This window comes from Paramisgurnus dabryanus, chromosome 11 (genome assembly GCF_030506205.2).
Source record: "Paramisgurnus dabryanus chromosome 11, PD_genome_1.1, whole genome shotgun sequence".
NCBI classification, from domain to species: Eukaryota; Metazoa; Chordata; class Actinopteri; order Cypriniformes; family Cobitidae; genus Paramisgurnus; species Paramisgurnus dabryanus.
In genome coordinates, this window is record NC_133347.1 from 10,375,866 (window position 1) to 10,396,199 (window position 20,334).

General features: G+C 40.7%; 1 protein-coding gene across 1 annotated transcript in view; it reads right to left on the reverse strand.

Annotated features, from left to right (window-relative positions):
* The window catches only part of skia (v-ski avian sarcoma viral oncogene homolog a), a 63,336-nt gene extending 44,680 nt beyond the window's left edge, over positions 1 to 18,656 (reverse strand). The window contains exons 1-2 of the mRNA XM_065246666.2: positions 18,459 to 18,656; positions 16,531 to 18,124 (exon numbers count right to left, since the gene is read on the reverse strand). Of these exons, the coding sequence (XP_065102738.1) occupies positions 16,531 to 17,442 (912 nt within the window). The 5' untranslated portion in view covers positions 17,443 to 18,124; positions 18,459 to 18,656. The remainder of the gene's footprint in view (positions 1 to 16,530; positions 18,125 to 18,458) is intronic.
* Between the last annotated feature and the right edge of the window lie 1,678 nt (positions 18,657 to 20,334).

A 20,334-nucleotide genomic window follows, 5' to 3' on the forward strand; every position in this document is an offset into this window, starting at 1 on the left:
TTCCCTGAGATTCAAACCCACAATATAAACCTAGCTAATGCAATGCTCTAAAATTGAGCCACAAGAACACATTTTGACAAAATATTAGCAAATATTGTGAAACATGTTTGTATCTTACAAAAACACCCTAAAATAAACTAAAATCTTTAAAAATATAGACTTTTTGTAAACTGACAGTTTCTAAATTCATTTCATTTCATAAAGTGTAATTTTCTTAATCTTGCTTCTTGCTGTAATAGTAATGTAAATCATTATGTATTAATTTATTTAAACATTTTTAATACAAAAAATGATGCATTAATTATGTTAATAAATAAATAAATAAATAAATAAATATATATATATATATAATTTATTGATTTATTTTTCTCTTAGAATGGTTTCTTATTTCTATGTAAAGCACTTTGAATTACCTTTGTGTATGAATAAACTTGCCCTATTGAATATCGGACTCTGTAACAGTCAAGAGAACTGAAGCGAAAATTGCTTTATTGCAAAAGAAACAATGTCATAATGTACATTTTTTTCCAAATAGATGATTATATTGGCTTTGACAAGTATCATTAGATTCTGCCATATGAAGGGATTTTCCCTACCAAACTTTTTTTTACATCAAATATCAAACAGGAAATCGGATATCCAGCACGCATCCAAAAATAAGACTGTTGACTGGTGACTTTTATTACCTAGCCCACAAGCTCAGATCTCAAGACTGATAAAATGCTAATACCACGCTATGTAGTACACCCTGATCTTTGGTCGGGATCCACTGCTTCACTTCTGTAATTAAAGAACTTGGATTCTATGAAATCTCACTCCCACATGATGGACAGTTGACCCACGGCATCAGGATTGGCTTTCACGGAATGACCGGCTAGCCATCTCGAGCGTGAGAGACCATTACACACATGCGGTTTACATGTCTGCATGGCTACACGGCACTGTAATGTTACCTTACAGGGTTACACATCCCTACGTAACCACAAGCTGTAATGGCCAGTGTCTTTTTTAGCGCTGGCTGTGTATAGCAGAGAGCAGATGAAAGGTTAAAGGTGTACAATAAATGGGTTTAATTTTGCAGCAAATAAGTAAATTAAAACTTGACCCGGTGTCATATGATTTCACAATCATTTCATTGGGAAAATCCTCATTTCCTGTTCTGAAAGGATGGGAAACGATCGTTTGGGCAACCCCCCTCAGTAATGCAATTATTCTTCACATGAGCACAGCAGCAGAATCCCATTTACAGCTGCACGTCCGTTCGAATGCGTGCTTTTCTATCCCGCCAGCCAGGAAACAGTCAGTCTAGCTCTTATTTAGCACGGGAAAAGCAGATTTGCTAAGCAACCATATAAACTGAGGTATTTGGACTTGTACCTCAATGGTGACAGCCAGACGTGCATAGACAGGCATATTAAACACACACGAACACAAACGCACGCTTTCCTGATATTTGAACTCGCTGAGGAAATACCAGGCCGGAGACGATTGGTAGGAAATGGTTTCGGTGGGCCGCCACAGGCTGTTATGCACACATTGGCACACACCTGTGGTACTTTCCCTTCAGTAAATTCCTCTATGTCTCATTCATAAACCAGACTTTAATTTACATCTACACAGACAGCCAATCAAATCTCACATTCAGCCCAACTTACTAGAGAGAATGCTGCTGTGTGGCTGAAAGAGCCAGTCTATGATGGACTGATAGGTCGTGTCTGATAGATTGTTTCTATCACAAAGATTAAGGGACGGAGAGTCAGATCCACTCAACAGAAGCTGAAGAGGCCGGATGATTTGTTATCGAGAACTAAATAAACTTTTATCAACGTGCATGCTTCGCTCGACCCAATCACTTCCCTGTCTCCACGTCTGGGCCTCAAAGTTTCAAAGTTCAGCCGCGCGATTTACTCACCAAACAAATCTTAAACCCGGCCCCTATTAAATACAATCGACAGCAATGGTCTTCAGTCAATGTACTTGCCCTTGAAACTGTCAATCATGCACAATGAGCCGGTACACAAGTGGGGTTTGGCCTCAGTCGTTCGTGGGTTTTCGCACAATGATTTCTTAAGTCCCGTCACCTTTGCCTCAAAGGAAAGCATGTTTACACAAGTATCAGTATGAAATGATAAAACTTTCCTGTGTTTTCTTTATTAGCCGGGGCCTTTTGAAACAAGAATACTCAACTGCATGGCTTTCACTGAATGAGTTTACTTTGCAATCTCTTCTTTTGAGTTCTTTCAACGTTTCGAAACATTTCAACAACTGGATCCTGGGTAAATTCAACAGTTCCTGCTTAGTTAGGGCTTTGTGGCTGGAGAATTGTTGTGCTTGTTGGTGCCGCTGTTGTTGTTTGGCAGCCCTTGTCTTTCCGAGAGGAGAGTACAAAGGAGCTTTGATTTGAGTGTGTGTTTGTTAGAGTTGTGTTGACATTTGTGTGTCTATGTGTGTGTGCTCATGTCTGCACATGTGTGTGTTTCGGAGTGGTGTTGGCCCAGCAGGTTGACTAGAACATGTTGGCTCTTTCCCTCAAAGCCGCCAACATTCTGTTCCAAAGGAGTTCAGTTCGGAGAGAGCCTTCGCTCTCGGGCACAATCACAAAGCTTGCTGTTATAGGCATAAAAGAGGGACACGGGGGATGGGACCTGTGAACGGGGACGAAAGAGGTCCATCCGGAATGAGAATTAGGCAAAAAGGAAGTCAGAGATAGAATTTAATAGCACTCAAAATGACTCTTCCGTGGTTCGCTTAAATGTCCTTTAGGTTAGGCTAGAGGAATTTGGAGAAAGTTTGGTTCTTAATACACTGTTAAAAATGAAGGTGCATGGTACACAATACCAAAGAAGAGGCATTTTTGTTTTCCCAAAGAACCCGAGGACCAGGATTGGGAAACACTGCTCTATGGCATCATGTAGCACCTTGTTGGACCACTTTGCTGTAAAAACAATAGGCTTGAACCGGCTCCAGATCAGACTGCAAATAATACATTTAAGATCCCCGTTTCAGATCACTGTGTAGTTAATCCAGAGCAGGTCTGACAAACTGAATAGACCTTAGGTAAGTGGAGAGGTCCAGGAAGTGGAAGAACTGGCTGAGGCCCAGCTAGGGTGACTACACCCAGGCAGAGGAGAGATCTGGGCCTCCTCAGGAGACAGCTTGAGCAGCAAAAAAGAGACCGGTCCAATTTCATCAGATAAGCAAGCGGAGCTGGAATAGGGTCCCTGCGCGAGGGACCTAAAGAGTGTGTGTTCCTTTGTCATTGCTGCCAAAAACTACACACTCAAGAATAGACCCTACTAGCTTAGATACTCTCTTTGTATTCTCTCTCTTTTAAACTTTATCTCACTTCTTAAATGCTTATTCCCAGTATTGTAAGTTTTCGTGAACTTCATTGGAGTCATGCCTGTGAGTTCATATCAAGCAACCAATTTGTCTTCTAAATTAAAGGAAAGGTAAGCTTCATTGACATTTGCGGTAATGATGTCAGTGACCTCACAACATAGTTTTAACTCATCCCCCAGATTCAAACTTTCTTTGTATGTTAAAAAGAAAAAAATTTGTGGTTACAGTAACGCATTTACAATTGGACTAAACCGGGCCAACGTTCCGGAGGGTTTGAAAACAGAAATTTCAACGCAGCGCTGTTTTGATAGCACCGCAGAGCTACAGTGAAATCAATCTACAAATGACTTACTTACAGATGTCTCTGCGCATTAAGCTGAATTACAAGAAATACAAAACACTTCAGCTTCAAAGACGTGTCGGTTCAGATCACGATCCAGGGCACAGAAACCTTCACCCACACCACCCAACTATGTAAGTTGGCACATACTCCCGCTTTAATCGTCTATTCTGTCCAATCAATTTAAATACTTCTCTCCAGTACTATTGGATACGGTAAATGGTGTCTTCATTCAGCCGGCTCACCCCATCTTCCCCCTTCCATATCGCCATCCATTCCACCATCCATCTCCTAGTAGACGCTAATGGACACATTAGCCTGCGTTAGCTTCAAGCGAGCTTATTATGCAACCCAGTCCTTATCAATTCACTTCTGTCTCAATTAGCATCAGCTTCACGCTGTCTCTCCTCCGCCACGAGGAACCCAATCGATCTACGACTCAATAGATCTCCTGAACGATTTAACATGGACCCGACCGAAAGCGGTCATGAGTATTCAAAGTATGAGCGTATCGAAACACTTTATATTTCATAATGACCATCAAGTTATCGAAGATATATTGCTGTGTCTTTTAAGGCTTGTAATAATTCAGCGAATTGCCGTAGCATGTTGATGCCGTTGTGGTGGACTGCAGAGCGTCTTGAGATGCAAAACTAGAGTGAATCAGCACCGATTTCTTACATTTTGCAAAAGGCTTGTTGTTTCCCTCGGAGTCTGATTAAAGTGCAAGGGCAATTTGTTTATCCACTCACGCCCTTGTTAAAGTCTCTGTGTGTGTGTGTGCGTGTGTGTATGTGCGTGTGTGTGGGTGTGTGGCCATGAGATCTATTGATTACTGCAGGAAGCACATTCTGATGTTACACTGGTCTTCCTGAATTTGATGCCATCTCCTTAGACATTGTATGTGAAGGCATTTTGACAGTGTGTGTGTGTGTGTTTTTCCTTACCGCCTTCAGACCCGAAGACAAAACATCTAAACCTCTGTCCTTCCTTAAAGACACAACAGCTCTCTAACAACACAGACTTCTGTCTAGCTCACCCACAATATTGGGCTTCATCTCAATGTGATTCTGAATAACACCATTCTCCGTCTTATGAAACAGCGTTTCCACAGCTTGAACTTTTGCTCTGTAACAAAATAAAGAATACATTACCTCTCCAAAACTATGGAGTGTTCATATATTGACAAAAAAAAAACTAAAGAAGAGGGACTATGTTACTATTTTCAAAAGCACATTTCCAATTTCCTCCAATGCAAAAAGTCCAATTATTTCAAATGTGATCATAAATTCTTAGTGTGTTGTCTGGGTTTTGGGCGTTTCTATGAAAAGGAGCTTCGAGCACATTGTTTTTCATGCAGCCTTACAGCTTATCGACGACAACAGAGACGCAAAATACAGTGAGAACCTTGACCCACTAAAGGGTTGGATTGTTGGACGCCAAGGTTAAGAGATAATTAAAGAGCGATAGGCTTAATGGTGAGGACAAGAGAAAGAGCACTATTTTACCCCGGTATTGCAAATGCCTGCAAAGCAAACGTAAATACGAGTAACCTGTATTTAGAAACCTCTACTCATGCAATTTATGTCAGGCTTTTGACTTCATCAAGACAGCCTTATAGAGGAGAAACAAAGAAGTATTGTCAGATATAGGATGGCCCTTTAAAACCGGGCGGGCTAGTCTGAGGCTAACAGGGTACAATTATCTTCAATTTCCTGTTGGAAAAAAGACCTGGCAGAGATTGTGTTCAGCTTTCTCTCCATTTCCATGTCTGTGCGAGCTTACGTTTGCGTGTGAGCGTGTGTGACAGTCCTTTTCAGTGTGAGATTACATGCGTGGGCAGGCAAGGAGTGGCCTTCAGACAGTAAATCAATGGTTTCCACTGTAGTGGTGGTGTAGAACGTCTGCAAGTTAGCGCAGAGCACGCGGGAACCATGTGGCTTTAACCTGAGACTTTACCTTCCTTTATAGGCACACACATACACACGGCTCCGGTTTCACACACACTTTGTTTTATTTAGCATGTCCGCTGTCAGCTCATTTGGAGGAGTGGTACCGTGTTGGAATAGTATTAATTGCGAGGGATCTATGACCCACAATCACTAACCTAAGGCGCAACACCGACCTGGATGCTAATGGTATTAAATGCCATTGTTTCCAACACTTTTAATTCACCTGGAGTAAGCTGAGAACACACTCATGTCTAAACACACTCTTTCCACCAACAACCTCCAGGTTCTCCTTCTGATTGGTTAAGAGTTGGGAACCAATCAAATTTACATATTCTCTAGCAGGATTTATGTACATTTACATTGTATGCATTGGGCAAAACAAATAAGAGTGCATTCAAGGTAAGCCTCTTTCAAACATGCATCGAACTCTTGGAATTTGCCCTGCTAATGCAACTCTCTACCAATTGAGCGACAGGAAGTACTTTCTTTAATTTTTGTTAAAGTCAACATAAAAAACTGATTTGCAGCCCATTGTATTGTAATGCAACATATTTCCAAAGGAAACAGGATATTCGACAAGTCAACAAAAGTGTTAACACTTCATACCACAATGTATAAAAAGCTATTTGGTTATCGGCTAACAGTACCCAAAAGTTTCCACAGATTAGCTGAAAAAAGTGTTGCAGGGAAAATGCAAGGTGGGCTATTATTTTTTGATTTTGAAAGATTATAAAGATTTTTTTGGAATACAATGATAAATAGTTTACAATAGTAGTAGTAATACCAGTAGGCTAATACATAAATTAAAGCTAATGGATTCATTAAATCTGAATTATACTAAATGTATTATTTAGAAAGGAAACCTCTTAATGAAATCGCTCATTCTACAATCAACCCAAAATCACCACCAACTTTTCATAAAACGAATTAACATACGGAATTTGATAAAGAAAAGTCGTTTTCCAACCACAAAGTGAAATAATTTGAAAACCGCTACACAATTTACTCTGAGGGCCATCAGCTAGCGTACCATTGTTAGCATCTGACAGCAGAGGCTCTACTGAGAGAATGAGAGGGGGAAGGGTGCTGTTAAACAGAGACAGACATTCTTTTGTTACCTGTTCGGCAAAACCAAAATAGCCTGCAGGCTTAAGGTTGGAACTGATACACTGAGTCCCTCAATCAAAGAGCGAAATGACAAAACTCTCTGTGTGTCACGCCTAGTGTGGCCTCTCCACTATAGCTGCAGGCCTTTAACAGGCGGCCATCTTTAACTACAGCAAACCAGGAAGTGAGAAGATGATCGGGTTGTTGTGTCTGCAGTACCCAGGGTGGTCTAAAATCCATTTTTGTTGATTTGGAAAGTATTTCATGCATCACTTTAAAGCATCGTTAGCTATGCTTGGCCAACTCTGGAGGACGATTCAAAATGGGAGAATATGAAAAATCCCCAAACATGACAAAAGTCCGTGGACTGTAGTGCTGGACCACAGCTATGACAATAGACTCAGGCATGGGCTTTGTTTTCCAGTCTTAGTTCCACAAGCTCCAGCTGATTCCTTTAAAACAAGTGGAGGACAAAAGAAGCCCAGTCTAACATCAGGATAAGAGGTGGGACCCCGGCATGCTCTTCATCACCCCGAACACAAGGACAAGGAGTGTCTCTCGACATTGGGTCTGCACCCGCCTTTTCTCTAATACTCAACGCTCTTGCAAAACACAAGCACGCACTCACGCATGGACAAAAAGACAAAGTGCAAGCGCACAGGGGACATCAATGGCAAAGACGTGTTGCGTTTCAGACCCCAGTGCCGTGGTTGATCATTTAGACAGGGTGCCAGCGCAGGCCTTTGTGTGACTAACATCCACACAAACAAGCACACTCTCGCCCTCTGCCCCAGTTGTGTTATCTTAAAGGTTAACTTTAAAACAAGATTGCCGTTTCTTCCGCAAAGATTCCTGAATGGAACAGAGCACAAGGGTGAGTAAATGCTGCGTGGGCAAAATGACCTACGTGAATGGTGATGACGAACCATTTTTGTAGGTGAGAGGCAGATGGAGTTAAGAGCGAGTGCTTGCATTCACTTCTTTATGCCCATTCACACAAAACTCTACGATGCAAATCTATACTCTGCTGCAGGGCTGGCACTGACATCAGAACAGCAGTCACGATAGCAAACCCATCATCTGTTTCTCTCTCTCTCTCTTCCTCCTCTGTACATGTAGCCAGAAGCCCAGACAGCAGCATTTTTTATGTTATTTAGCAATTCTGCGCAGCAGACATAACTAGAGGATTTGAGTTGCATTTATTTCTTCAGCAGCCGTGTACTGTAATAGTACGTCTGTCTACTCATTTTGACTTCAAATTACACACGATAAAGTAGGGGCCCTTTCGTGCGGGGCATGCTTCAAAGAACGACGGTTATATAAGTCTAACCAAACCAAATTATGGTGCATCTTAAACGAATGCCACTGGCCCCAGACCAGCACTTAATTTAGAATAGGGTAGAGAATGATGTTTATAGTCCATTACTTTCTCTGCTAAAGCTTTACATGCATGTACACGATTACAGTTTTTACAAAGTGTATACGGTGCATATATTATGTTTCACCCCAAAATCAATGGACATTTTTTTTACACATAAATTATTTGCCATACATTTACAATTTTATTAAAATAGTATACTTTTATGATATTTCATGTTTTTATTTTTTCCATAGTATAATACCCAAAGCAAAAAGTAACACAATTTGGACATGGGATAATTACATACGTAGGTCCTATATAAATATAGTAGTTCAGTTTATGATAGCATCTGTTGTGTGTTATAAACACTCGTGCAAGCTATGGCATGCAGATACGGGCTATAGATAGATGCTATAGGGGTAGTGTGACTTCAAACTCGTGCTTTTATTGTCATTCTGTTTAGGGAAAAGACACTATGTGTGTGTGTATGGCTGTCACGGTGACCCTGTCAGACAGACATATTCCCAATGGGAGCTGTGTAAAGGCTTCCGATTGGTCAGTCTGAATGAATAGAGAAGGGTTTTATGAGAAGGGTCATGTGTCAGTGTGCCTTTAGACACACACGCAGTCGGCTAAAGGCTGACTCACTCCATCACACAAACAGAATAGGGTTAAGCTGACACAGCAGCAAATCCCCATGCACACACACTTAAACACATATATTTGCTTCACAATCTTCAATCAGAGAGGCGATCAAAAGAACGGTTGAATTTAAAAGAGACATTTTCATTGAGGTTGATCTATGTTTGTACGTATGGCCCTGAGGATAGAGGTATCCCTGTCCCCTGTAATACATCGAAAGTGGTCAATTGTATGGTTTATCCACAACATATGACCACACAATGCTGAGACAGGCAAAGCCCAATCAGGTATTTATGTTTTTCCATTTTTTTTTTATTGTAGTTGATTCGACGGTGAAACATAAGATGCTGAATATTATTTTTCCCAGTTACATCAGCAAAAACATAATTTAAAATTTATTTATTTTTTATTCTTATTTATATAATTTTATCCTGTCATTAGGAAAATAAAGAGTCAGTTAATTTTATGTAAATTATTGAATGTTTTATGATTTTTACGTTCAGCGATTATGTAATTGCTCAGAAGGCGTAATGCATGCATAATGCATTTTTTCGAAACAAAACCCATCTAGCTAACAGTTTCCTTTTGCTTACACTCAAATAAAAGACATTTACGGTGGCATGAATGAATAAATGAATGAACACAATGAATCACTGAAAATGAATGAATCTGTGAAATAAAAATCTGAGGTAAAAGCAAGAAGCACAGGCTGTGGAAATAAACACTAATCACTTCCTTGGTTTATTACCTCATACATTCGTTTGGTATATACCATTATGACACAATTTCCCACTTTGAAGCAATTTGTATCGTTTACAGATATGTAAATGAAAATGACTTTGTGAAGTCCAAAATTGACTTCACACATTGTTACATAATAGCCATTCGTTATCACATAGAAATCGTAGTAACCGAGGACCCCCCTCCACACACACAAACATATATTTTCCCACCCCTCCTCCTTTTTGAATGCCAGACATAGAAAAAGCTCCTCTTCTGTCTGCCAACCCCCATCACCTCTTCCTCCCCCGATCGCCTCTATCAGGCAGGTATATGAATGCTTTCCCAATGGCAAGCCAATACAAACACACACACACAGACAGGATTGACTGATGTGAGGGGGCTGGGTGCAAGGGCTGTGAAAAGAGAGGATGCCCCGTGATGAACCTCTCTCTCTTTTATCTGTGTTTATCTCCATCTGACATTAATGAGATTTTAGCTACTGCAACCTGGGGGAAGGGGTGAGCAGACTGTGTTTGTGATGGTGTGATATGACGTCACAAACACAGCTTAGCTATGACGTTGCAAAACTCAAAATGTAAACTTTATTTCATTAGCTAAACTTTTTCAGTGGTTAATATATAGGCAAAGAAGGATTGACCTTTAAGTGCTATAATTGGCTCCCCAGTGCTTCTATCAACCTAGATGTGTAAAAGATCAACCCAATAACTTAGTTTTGGTAAACCATTCTCTGCAAGCATGTTAAAAAATAGGTCATTGAAATTTGGCCCCCCTTGTGATGTCAGAAGGGGATAATACTGCCCCTTCCAAGCACAGCACTGCCATTTAGTGTAGAGATCAGCTCATTTGCATTTTACAGGACACACCTACAACGTGACAATTTTAGCATACTATAATAAATTATCTGTATGGTATTTTGAGCTAATACTTCACGTATGTACTCTGGGGACACCAAAGTTTTATTTGACCTATTAAAAAAGTCTTGTGAAATGTCACCTTTAAATTAAATTCAATAATGTTTTTAAAGGGAGTGTATCTTTATATTACTTTCATAGACTTTATACATACCTCTTTTACACGGTAATTAATTTGAATTCATAAGATCTAATCTGTTGTATGTTAACGTACAACCTCCTCTTGACCCTAATGTTGGAGTTAGGGGTGGGGTTTCATTCATGCTTTTTTCAGATAATCGTACGTTTTTGTATGACTCGCATGGTACGAATTCATGCAAAATCGCTAACACATTAAGTCATTTTGTTAGAAGTTGTTTAATCCCAACAAGCGATAGCCATCCTTTCACCAACTAGGTTAACTATAGACCAGATATAGTCCAGTTTTAATCTTGCCAAAATTATCTTGAATTTGGTTCAAATGTATAAGCAAAGTCAACAGTGATTACAAGGTGTTCCGTTCAAGTATTTATTTCATTTATTTTTGGGCTATGGTTAGACGTTACACTTAAAAGTTTACACTTACATCCCAAATTTTGCTTTGTTTGAGCCTAGACAACGGGGCTGTGTTTGGATGGCTATTAGACGTCCTTTAGACGCTTGCTGGGATTTTAGGAGACCATAGTGAAAAAAGGCCTCAAATTTTTTGTGTCAAATTACAATTGCTGACACTAAAGTCTCTCAAATATATTTATTCTATCAAGCATATTTTGAAGTCATTGTGAAAAGCGCAGGGATAGTCACACTACCCGCTGAGGTTGCTAAATGACAACGAACAGAAGAATTGAATAAGTGCCATTTTGATTTGAAATTCATCTGGAGAGGTGAAAAACCGATCAAATTAGCAAGAATGTGGCAAATAAGCTTCACACCTGAACTAAAGCGTAAAAAAAACCTAATGAATTGACTCGCATTTGCATTCTATTAGAGCCACGAAAGCAATTAGGGTTCCGAATTGTTCCTGGGAGATCTTGCTCTCTTATCTCTAAAACAAAGCTACAGGTTTTCTCTCTTTGCCTAGTTAATCACAATTGTGATCCATCAGTTCGAGCTTGTCAGTGGCGGACTATTTAAAAAATCTTAATTATCACCTGAAGGAGACTCGGCACAACACTCGTTTCCAGAAAACCCTATCTAAGACTACGTGTGAGGGACGTTTATTCACCATCAGTGACGGGAATAAGCTCGTCATAAAAAAGACAAAACAAACGACTTTGTGTGTGTCTTTCTCTCAGTTTCATTTTGAGTTAAACCGTTCAAGTTTCTCGTCTGGCGCTGTTGCGCAACAATAAAAATGACCCTTGCGGATATCTAAACAAAAGTCTGTTCATATCAGTAACCCACTGAACAACATTGAGTCCATTTCTCCGCCTCGCAGGTCTTTGACCTCGCAAGTCCAAGCTCTGGAACGTATTTATGAAGCGTTTGACCCGGGAGGTCTTATAACAGCAGTTCAACTCTGTTCTCAGACAGATCCTCTGGATTGCATCGCCAACAGCTGCAAGACTGTCCGTGCCTGCGGAGCCCCTCGCATTTTGAAGAGGAGGCTGAGCAATGCGCAAATGCGACTCTGCGTGCTTTACCCATTGATATGCATACCACAGGCCAGCTGCTGCTGAGCTGAGTTGAGCTGTCCGGTGTGTGTGTTCGTGGCTTAAGAGTGATATGCCTGGCGAATGAGATGGGACATACCTACCTAATATCCCCTAAGGGAACTGGCTTCCTCTCCCAAAGCCCTCGCACCCTCTCAGCTCTCCACCAAATGTCCAAGAGTTCTTGGTTGGTGGGCACTTATTTATTTCCAAAAAGCTTTGGAAAGATGCCACGCACTCCCTCCGAAATAAAGCCAAGTCTGCCGAACCGTACGCAGCACGGAACGGAAGTAAGAAAGGTGTTTTTAAAAAGCTTTCCAAGGGTGCGATTTCGACTAAATTATGTAGCTTTGTTGCCAAAGAGTGAACAATTAAGCAAGAAAATGGCTTCAAAGGCTGAGAGCGCTTAAATTCTGCTTTAATGGCTGGATGATTAGAGAAGTTTACAACCCACTTCCAACACCTGGAGGGAATTAAAGAATGAGAAATTAGAAAAGAAACACTTGATTGTGAAGGAGAGAGAGAGAGTCAACAGAGAGTAGCGTTTTGCAGGTGTGTGCATGTGTCGGGAGCAGACGCGCAGTGAATGCGAGAAAGAACGAGGGCACGCTTCATTCATGTCCATTCATACTCGCGTTTGCATAATCAGTCGGTTCTCTGTGCTTAGGGAGTGGTGGTCCTGGAATGCGGCTGTCGCAACTCTCCCTTTCCGTCACTGCGCTGCGGTTTTCCTGCACTGGCGACGGGAACGCGCCGTCTGCCAAAACTCTCTAAATAACCCCTGATAAAACGCCTCCACATTTAACAGGAAGCTTAGAGGGGGAAATCAAACGGATGACTCAGTGGGAAATGATCAGGAAATGGGCTTTCTTTGCTTAGTGGTCTGAAAAATGGAAATGCTAAGTATTTCATCTAGGAAATTTCTCAATGGCGCTAATGTGTTTTGTGTATGTCAATTATTGTAACCAGTTTACATTGAAAATCACAGCTGATGTATGTATTATGTGTATAAAGGAACCCCCACCAATATCAAATACCAAATATCGTTTACTGGTGAATGGCCCTGATCCCTATATTCATGTCAATGTATTAAAAATCATTCTGATAAAATCTTCAGGAATGAAAGATATATAAGTGTGAATTTTAAGATACTCCACCACCTTAAAATTTAACATTCATCACAATCACTTCCAGACATTTTTATCTTTGTGAAATAATCACGATCGCTCATAAATCCAACTCCACCCTTAGGCTTACACTTTGAACCTTTAAACTACAGTTCAGTACACATCAAACCTTGTTTGCCAAACAAGCCAACTCATTTGAACCCTTCAGAACGAGATTTGTAGCAGATTCGCCTAAAACAGACGAGCAAAACACTATTTGTGACCCTGTCTGTACAAACTAGGCTTTTTACATTATATATAATGAATTCAGTAAATCACAAAAAAATAATTTTAAGTGGGTTTTCACATGTTTGTTATCATACGGTATTATGTGTACGTGTACAACAGCTCAACAGAACATAATGGCAAAGTACATATTACTATTAATGATGAGTGTGAGACACACAGAGGTTCAGAACATCCTGTCTTTTTTCACATCTTCCGGCTGCAGTGTGAAAAAACCAGACAGACACATAAACACACACATATATATGTTGAAGGGAGGTTGGGCAACTACACAGTCTGTGACCTTCCCTCAGCAAGCAGCGAAAGAAAGAGGAAGTTCCTTTACCCCACCCAAAGACAGAGAAAGCGAGAACAAGCGAGTGAGACTGTCAGACTTCTTTTCACATGAGAAGCATCTCAGTGCTACTTCATTAATAACTCAGCAAAAACACAAAAACAGAACCGCTCTTTCACATTTAGACCAAAAACGGGAAACGCAATAATGCATCTGTCCAAATCAACCTATAAGGGAGAGGCAAAAATGAAAATTACCCCATGAATTACTCACCCTGCCTGAAACCACCCGAGTTACATATAGACATACTTTTCCATATGAAACACATATTCAGATATTTTTGAAAATGTCCTAGCTCTTTCAATTTTTATAATAAATGAATATGCGGTCCAGCACACCTGAATGCAGAGGATTACTCAAGGGTGCAATGTAGTTACCTTCAAATATTTGTGCCATTAACCTAATAAAAATCTTTAAATTTGTCAACAGTTTATTTAACGTTTAAACAGTTGCTTCACCATAACAGTAGAAAAATGAGCGTCAAACCAAACAGTTTATTCTAATGAGAATAAAAGCACTGCCACAGAATGGCCCCCACTATGTTTCAGGCCTAAGCCTTCTGACTCCCAAATGAAATCATGTGGCTGTGTCTGTGTAAGAGGCCATTATGGTGTCATTATTATCAAACTTTTTCTGGCGCTTTCTCTCTCTCTAGAGAAATGAATACTACACGAATACTCCACTTGCTCCTTATGTATCCAGACGGTCTTCGAGTGCTCCCTCTTATGAGACAGGAAAGCTCTTCAGAGGTATAAAAGCCTTCTGTAGGGGGTCTGATAATGTGATAATGCAGAAACCTCCGGGACATTTTGGTCTCACTTGAGTTTCGGGAAAACAGCTTGATGGTGACATCGTAGGGGATGCATTCAAGTTTTGCAACACACCTCATCAGCAAAAGGCCACCCAAAAATGAAAAAAATGCATGGGATGTGTAAACACGGAGTTGTGCCTCGTTTTACATTCTCACCCTCGTGGTGAATTGCAAGGAAAGTAACTTTGGTAAGGGATTGAGTGTGTTTGTGTGCGAATGGGGGGGGGGTGCTGATAGGCTAATCAAAGAGAGAAAAAGAGAGAGATTGGAGGGAGGAGATGTTGGTGAATGCATCTCTTTGTTGGTTCATATTCCGTTTCCACCACAATACTCCAATCCCTGCATCATCAACTCCATTCAAGGGGAACAGTGCATGCAAATGACCAGGCAGGCCATTCATTCAGTGTTTGTGTGTGTGTGTATTGGGGGGTGACGGCACACTACTAAAAAAGCTTTTCCTCTAATGCTCAACTTCACAAACAGGACCCTGTCCGCTGCAGCGGTGCAAAAGTCAAGCATTAGAGCCCCCCGAGCTCACGATGCCAAAACAACCGTAAGAAGAGACGGCACATATGCGAGTAACCTGACATTGGAGACGACACAGAGCAGATAAACATAAAACGGCCTGAGACTTCATCGCTGGCGGGTTTATGTTTGCATTATGCATTTGGCAGACACTATTATCCAAAGCAACTTGCAGTGTGTGCATTTTTGATCAGTTTGTGGGTTCCCGGGGAATCAAACTTATATTTTGGCTATGTTCTACTATAGGAACACAGCCAATATAGCATGTTAGTTTATCAAAACTTATTAGTTGTTGAAAAAGGCATTTAGCTCTTGCACAAATACTACAACATGTTTCTCTCCCACTAAGCTTTCCTGGTTCAACAGCCCCGTGATTAAACCCTCAATGGCTCAATCATTAAAAACACATCCACTGTCAAGTACGTGGGATAACCAAATGACCCATTTCGGAATTAGCATAACATGACGCCATTGCCGTGGAACATATGGAAGTCACACTGGGTTTGTGATAGGCAGATGAGTGAATGAGATGATAAACACAGAACCTGCCCAAAGCCTCAGGATGAAGCGTCCAAGCGACACTTTATTAATAGCTCTAAATCATTGTTTGTTTTTTGCAGTCAGCAGCACTATATCTACAGTAAAGGCCAGCGGGACAGAGGTCACGACACTTACGTCAATTAGTTGGCAATTAAATGCAACATGTGAAACTCACCAAGTAAACCTCTTTGAGATTTTTGCACCCCCGTTTAAATATTCCATGCCATTAAATATATGCCACAGAGGCGCAACTTTATATCTGCATGCGGCCTTTCAGAGAATCCACATTTCTCCCCCTCGGATATCAGGTTGTAACATTTGGATTGGGAAAACAATATCATGATAGTCTCCTGAGTCTGGGTCATCAAAGAAATGACACTTTTGGCCATTTTCCAAACCCTCATTTAGGGAGGAGATCTGACACTACTTGGAACCGATGCAAAATTCAAGACAGACAGATTTCATCATGGTAAGCAAAACAACCAGGGTTACAGAGTTTGGGGTTGCGTGGCATAGATAGTAGTTAGAAGATCTAGCTTGGTAACTTAACTATTGTTGGATCATCACCATTGTGCCTAAAGCACTTAACCTCAGGTTACTCCATAGGGACTGTCCCTAAAATAAGTCTACTGTAAGTGTGCCAAATGACTACACACTAAGTCTGTCTCACCAAGGAACTGACACGCTTAGTTTTTCCTCTGACACTTAAAATGATTTACATGTATGCATTATTTTATCCAAAGCGTGTGCATTTCAGGTATACATTTTATCAGTATGTGTGTCACATGGGAATCGAACGCATGACCTTTGCGCACACAAAACTTAACAAATTCTCCCTCTGTTAGCGCAGCTGGGAAAGATGTAACAAAAAATCCTCACCCTTGATGCTTTCCGCTTGTATTTATTGGCGAAGTCAAATTTCTCCTTAATGTCATCCAGGAACTGCTCCAGACGCGCTTTCTCCTCTTTCCCCGTGTAATCCGGGCTCAGGAGAACATACGCCCTCCAGTTCGCCGAGTCAAAGCCCCAATGGCAAGTCCTGTTCTCCAGCGATTTGTGACTGTGCACTACAAACTTATGGGTCGGGTACATGAGCCTACAGTCCATGCACTGGACGCAGGGCGCATTTGGGCTGGTGTACAGCTCCGGGACGAACAATCCCTTGCACTTCCCGAAGCACTCGTGATAGATTTTGAAGCTCTTCTCGGTGAGCTCCAACTCTATGGAGCCGAAGATTTCTTTTTTGCAATGCGGTGGATACGTTCCCCCGTATATGAGCGCGTTGCAAAGGCGCTCGGCGTCTGTTTTGGTGATGAGTCCGCAGGACGGCGCGGAAAACGGCAGGATGCCCATCACCTTCAGGATCTCCAGCTGGTCGGCGGTGCACCGAGAGCAGTAGATGTGTAGGTCGTCGCACACCGAGTTGATCTGCTGGAGCGAAAAATCCCGCAGCACAGTATTGAGGATCTGCGGCAGGCACAGGCGTTTCTCGCCGCCGACCACGAAGCACGAAATGGTCTCGCCCTCCAGCACCGTCTCGCACCTCTCGGTGGAGCGGTCGGACGGGATGAAGAGCGGCCCCGGCATCACCGGAGGAGGCTGCATGGGGGGGAGGTGCAGCACGGGCTCCGGGACGTCTTTCCCGTCCTTTTTAAACAGCAGATCGTGTTGCCATCTGGCCGAAAAAGCGGCCGGTCCTCCGAGAGAGCTCATGGAGCTCAGGTGAAACTGTTTAAGAGTTTGTTGCAGTCCCGGGTGAGGCTGAAAACTCTGTCGCGTTACCGTCTCCATGTTTTACGCACCGTTTTCTTAATGAAACACAGAGTCTGGTCAGAAATACAACTCAAAGATCCCTCGTCTCTGTTTCCAAGTCTCTGAAAATAAGCACAACAAAGTGGATAGGGCTTCATCAAATATCCATCAATTCAGTATAGGTTTTCTCCCAGTTAGACGAATGTTTCCACCGGCGCGTCTTCGTCCCCTGCAGTGGGCTCTCTTCTGTCCATATCCACAGACCGACGAGGACAGAAAACTCAACGGTAAGAGAAACTAAGCGCGCAAGTTGCCACCAAAGTATCCCACGGGGGTGTCTGACTTTCCCGCTTCGAAATTCAGCAATGAAATACACAATCCACAAACTTTAAATCCTTGTTTTTCCCTGCGAGTAGAGATCGTTGCAGCCGGACACGGCGCGTCGCCTCCGCTCCTCTGCCCCTGCAGTTCAATATGAGTCAGTGAGCACAGTCTCTCTCTCTCTCTCTCTCTCTCTCTCTCTCTCTCTCTCTCTCTCTCTCTCTCTCTCTCTCTCTCTCTCTCTCTCTCTCTCTTTCTCTCTTTCTCTCTCACTCACTCACTCACTCACTCACTCACTCAGTGTTTGTGTGTGTCTGGCTCAGTCATTGAATCCCAGCCAAGAATGTGACTGACTCCGCAGGCTGTGGCTCTTCCAAGAACCAGCCTTCACTCCTCACTGCTGTAGAGAGATTTAGTTATAGCCAGGAAAGTACAATCACTATTTATAATACTTGCATTACATTTATTTTTTCAATAGTCGTATTTATTTATATTTCCATTTTTACTTTACTACTAGTAATATAATGCTTATTATTGTGTATTTCTTTAATATATAGGCTAAGGCTATTTATAAGTAAATATTTTGTTAAATCATAAACATGTACTGCACTAAATTTTTTTAATGATAATAAGGCACAATTAAATATTAAAAATCAATGTCTAAAAGCCCGGTTGAATAATTGTTAAAACGTTACATTTCCCAAGCGATGATAAGCGCATGCACATATACTCACCATTAATTGTATCCGTTTTAGATTACTAGATATCCAAGTGGTTTGTAATATCTGAACATTTGTAAAATAAGAATCTGAGAGATGCGGAAATACAGAGGATTTCTGCAGACAGACAGGCAGGGCAGTATGTGAATCAGTGGGTTGAAGGGTGGAGTCTAAAACAGACGCTCTAATTTAGACTGACTGCGGTCTGGTTTTCCTGCGACCTCCAGACTGAGCTGAGCAAAGCAGACTAAACTGAGGAAGTTGTGAAATTACATGATTAATATACACTAATAATATGTTTCATAGCATTTGCACGGCATGACTAAGAAACTATAATTTTATGCTCATTATTTTTATAATAAAATAAAGTAGGTCAAGCAGATTGCAAGTATAACATATTTATAATACTATAATGTAACTATATGTCATACTATAATGATTCTCTTTATGTTTTTGTTTTCTGTTTAAATTTTTGTGTCACTGTTGCAACATCTCTTATGTTTACAATGTGTTTTTTTATTTTTTATTCACTTTTTGTAAATAATTTAGTGAGCTCTATAAGCTGGCTCTTACATATTTTGGATTAGTATGTATGAATGTAATGTCTGTCTGTGGATGGCAGTATGGCTCTTTTTAAAGTCCCACATGTTTCTTATGACACTAAAATGCAGTGCATGGTTTAATTAATGATATTCTTTGCAATGAGTTCAACCCTAAACGTGGTAAATGTAAATGTTGCAGTAGCTCCCTCTAGCTCCAAGGGGATGCTACTGCAGTAGGGTTACTATAGGACAAATACCCTTGATGACATATGCACCAATGCCTCATTTCTTAAAGAGTGATAGATGTACATTGCATATGTTAGTATCAGTAATGCAGAGCCCAACAGAAAATGTGCTTATCATATGTCTTGACACATAGACATGATGTAATTGAAGCTAGATTTGTAAATCACATTTCGTCCTTAATCTTGTATTTTGATTGTGAGTCCATGATTGTGACCTATCTGTCATTTGGACTACTTAAGTTTATCCATAAAAAGTATAGGATTTAACTACACAGACTTGGTGATCATGTTTTGGGCTGAGCCCTAGATCTTGTCTTCAGAGCGTATTTTGCATCATGTTTTTTTAAAAAGCTCAGTGAGTTTGACCAAAATCTCATTATTAAGTCTGTGCTGCCTTTCACAGTTTTGCACATATATGGAAATGTATTCAAATGGGTGGTGTGAAGGAGAACAGCTGACAAGAAAGTTTTTAAAATATTCCTGGAAATATCACTGATCCATTGTTATGGAAGTCAATGTAATGTTTTAAGAAAAACAAAAAAGTAAACTCATCGAGCTGCTCACGTTAGATATTTCACTCTTTCTCCTTTAAAAAAAAGCCAGAAGAAGCTTTATTTAGATGGATGCAATAAAAAGCAGATGAAATAAAGGAAAAAAGTCTCCTGAGATATTTTGAATCCATTTTGTGACTATCTCTGATATCTTAAAAAACAGGTTTGTATTACCCAGTCCACTAAAATGCAAAGGCATTCAAATTGGTTGTCATTTGTGTAGGCGTCACAACATATCTGCAATAGTTTCACTGCAGAAGAGTTAATTACCTATTTAAATTTATGCAGTGATATTTTAATGCCAGACGCATTAGGAATGTTTGCTTTTATGAGCTATTTAAAGAGCATGAATGAGTAAACTGACATCCAACTCATTAGTTTAATCTATTTACTTGTAAAAAAAATGCCAGCATGCTTGTTTTTCTAAAAGTAATGGACAAAAAGAGGTGTAAAAATATGTGATCTGGTAGGTTGCAATTTAAAGGTTATGTACCTAATTGATGAATTGTTGTACCTGACACGTATATGTTTTAGACGTCTATGTAACACCACA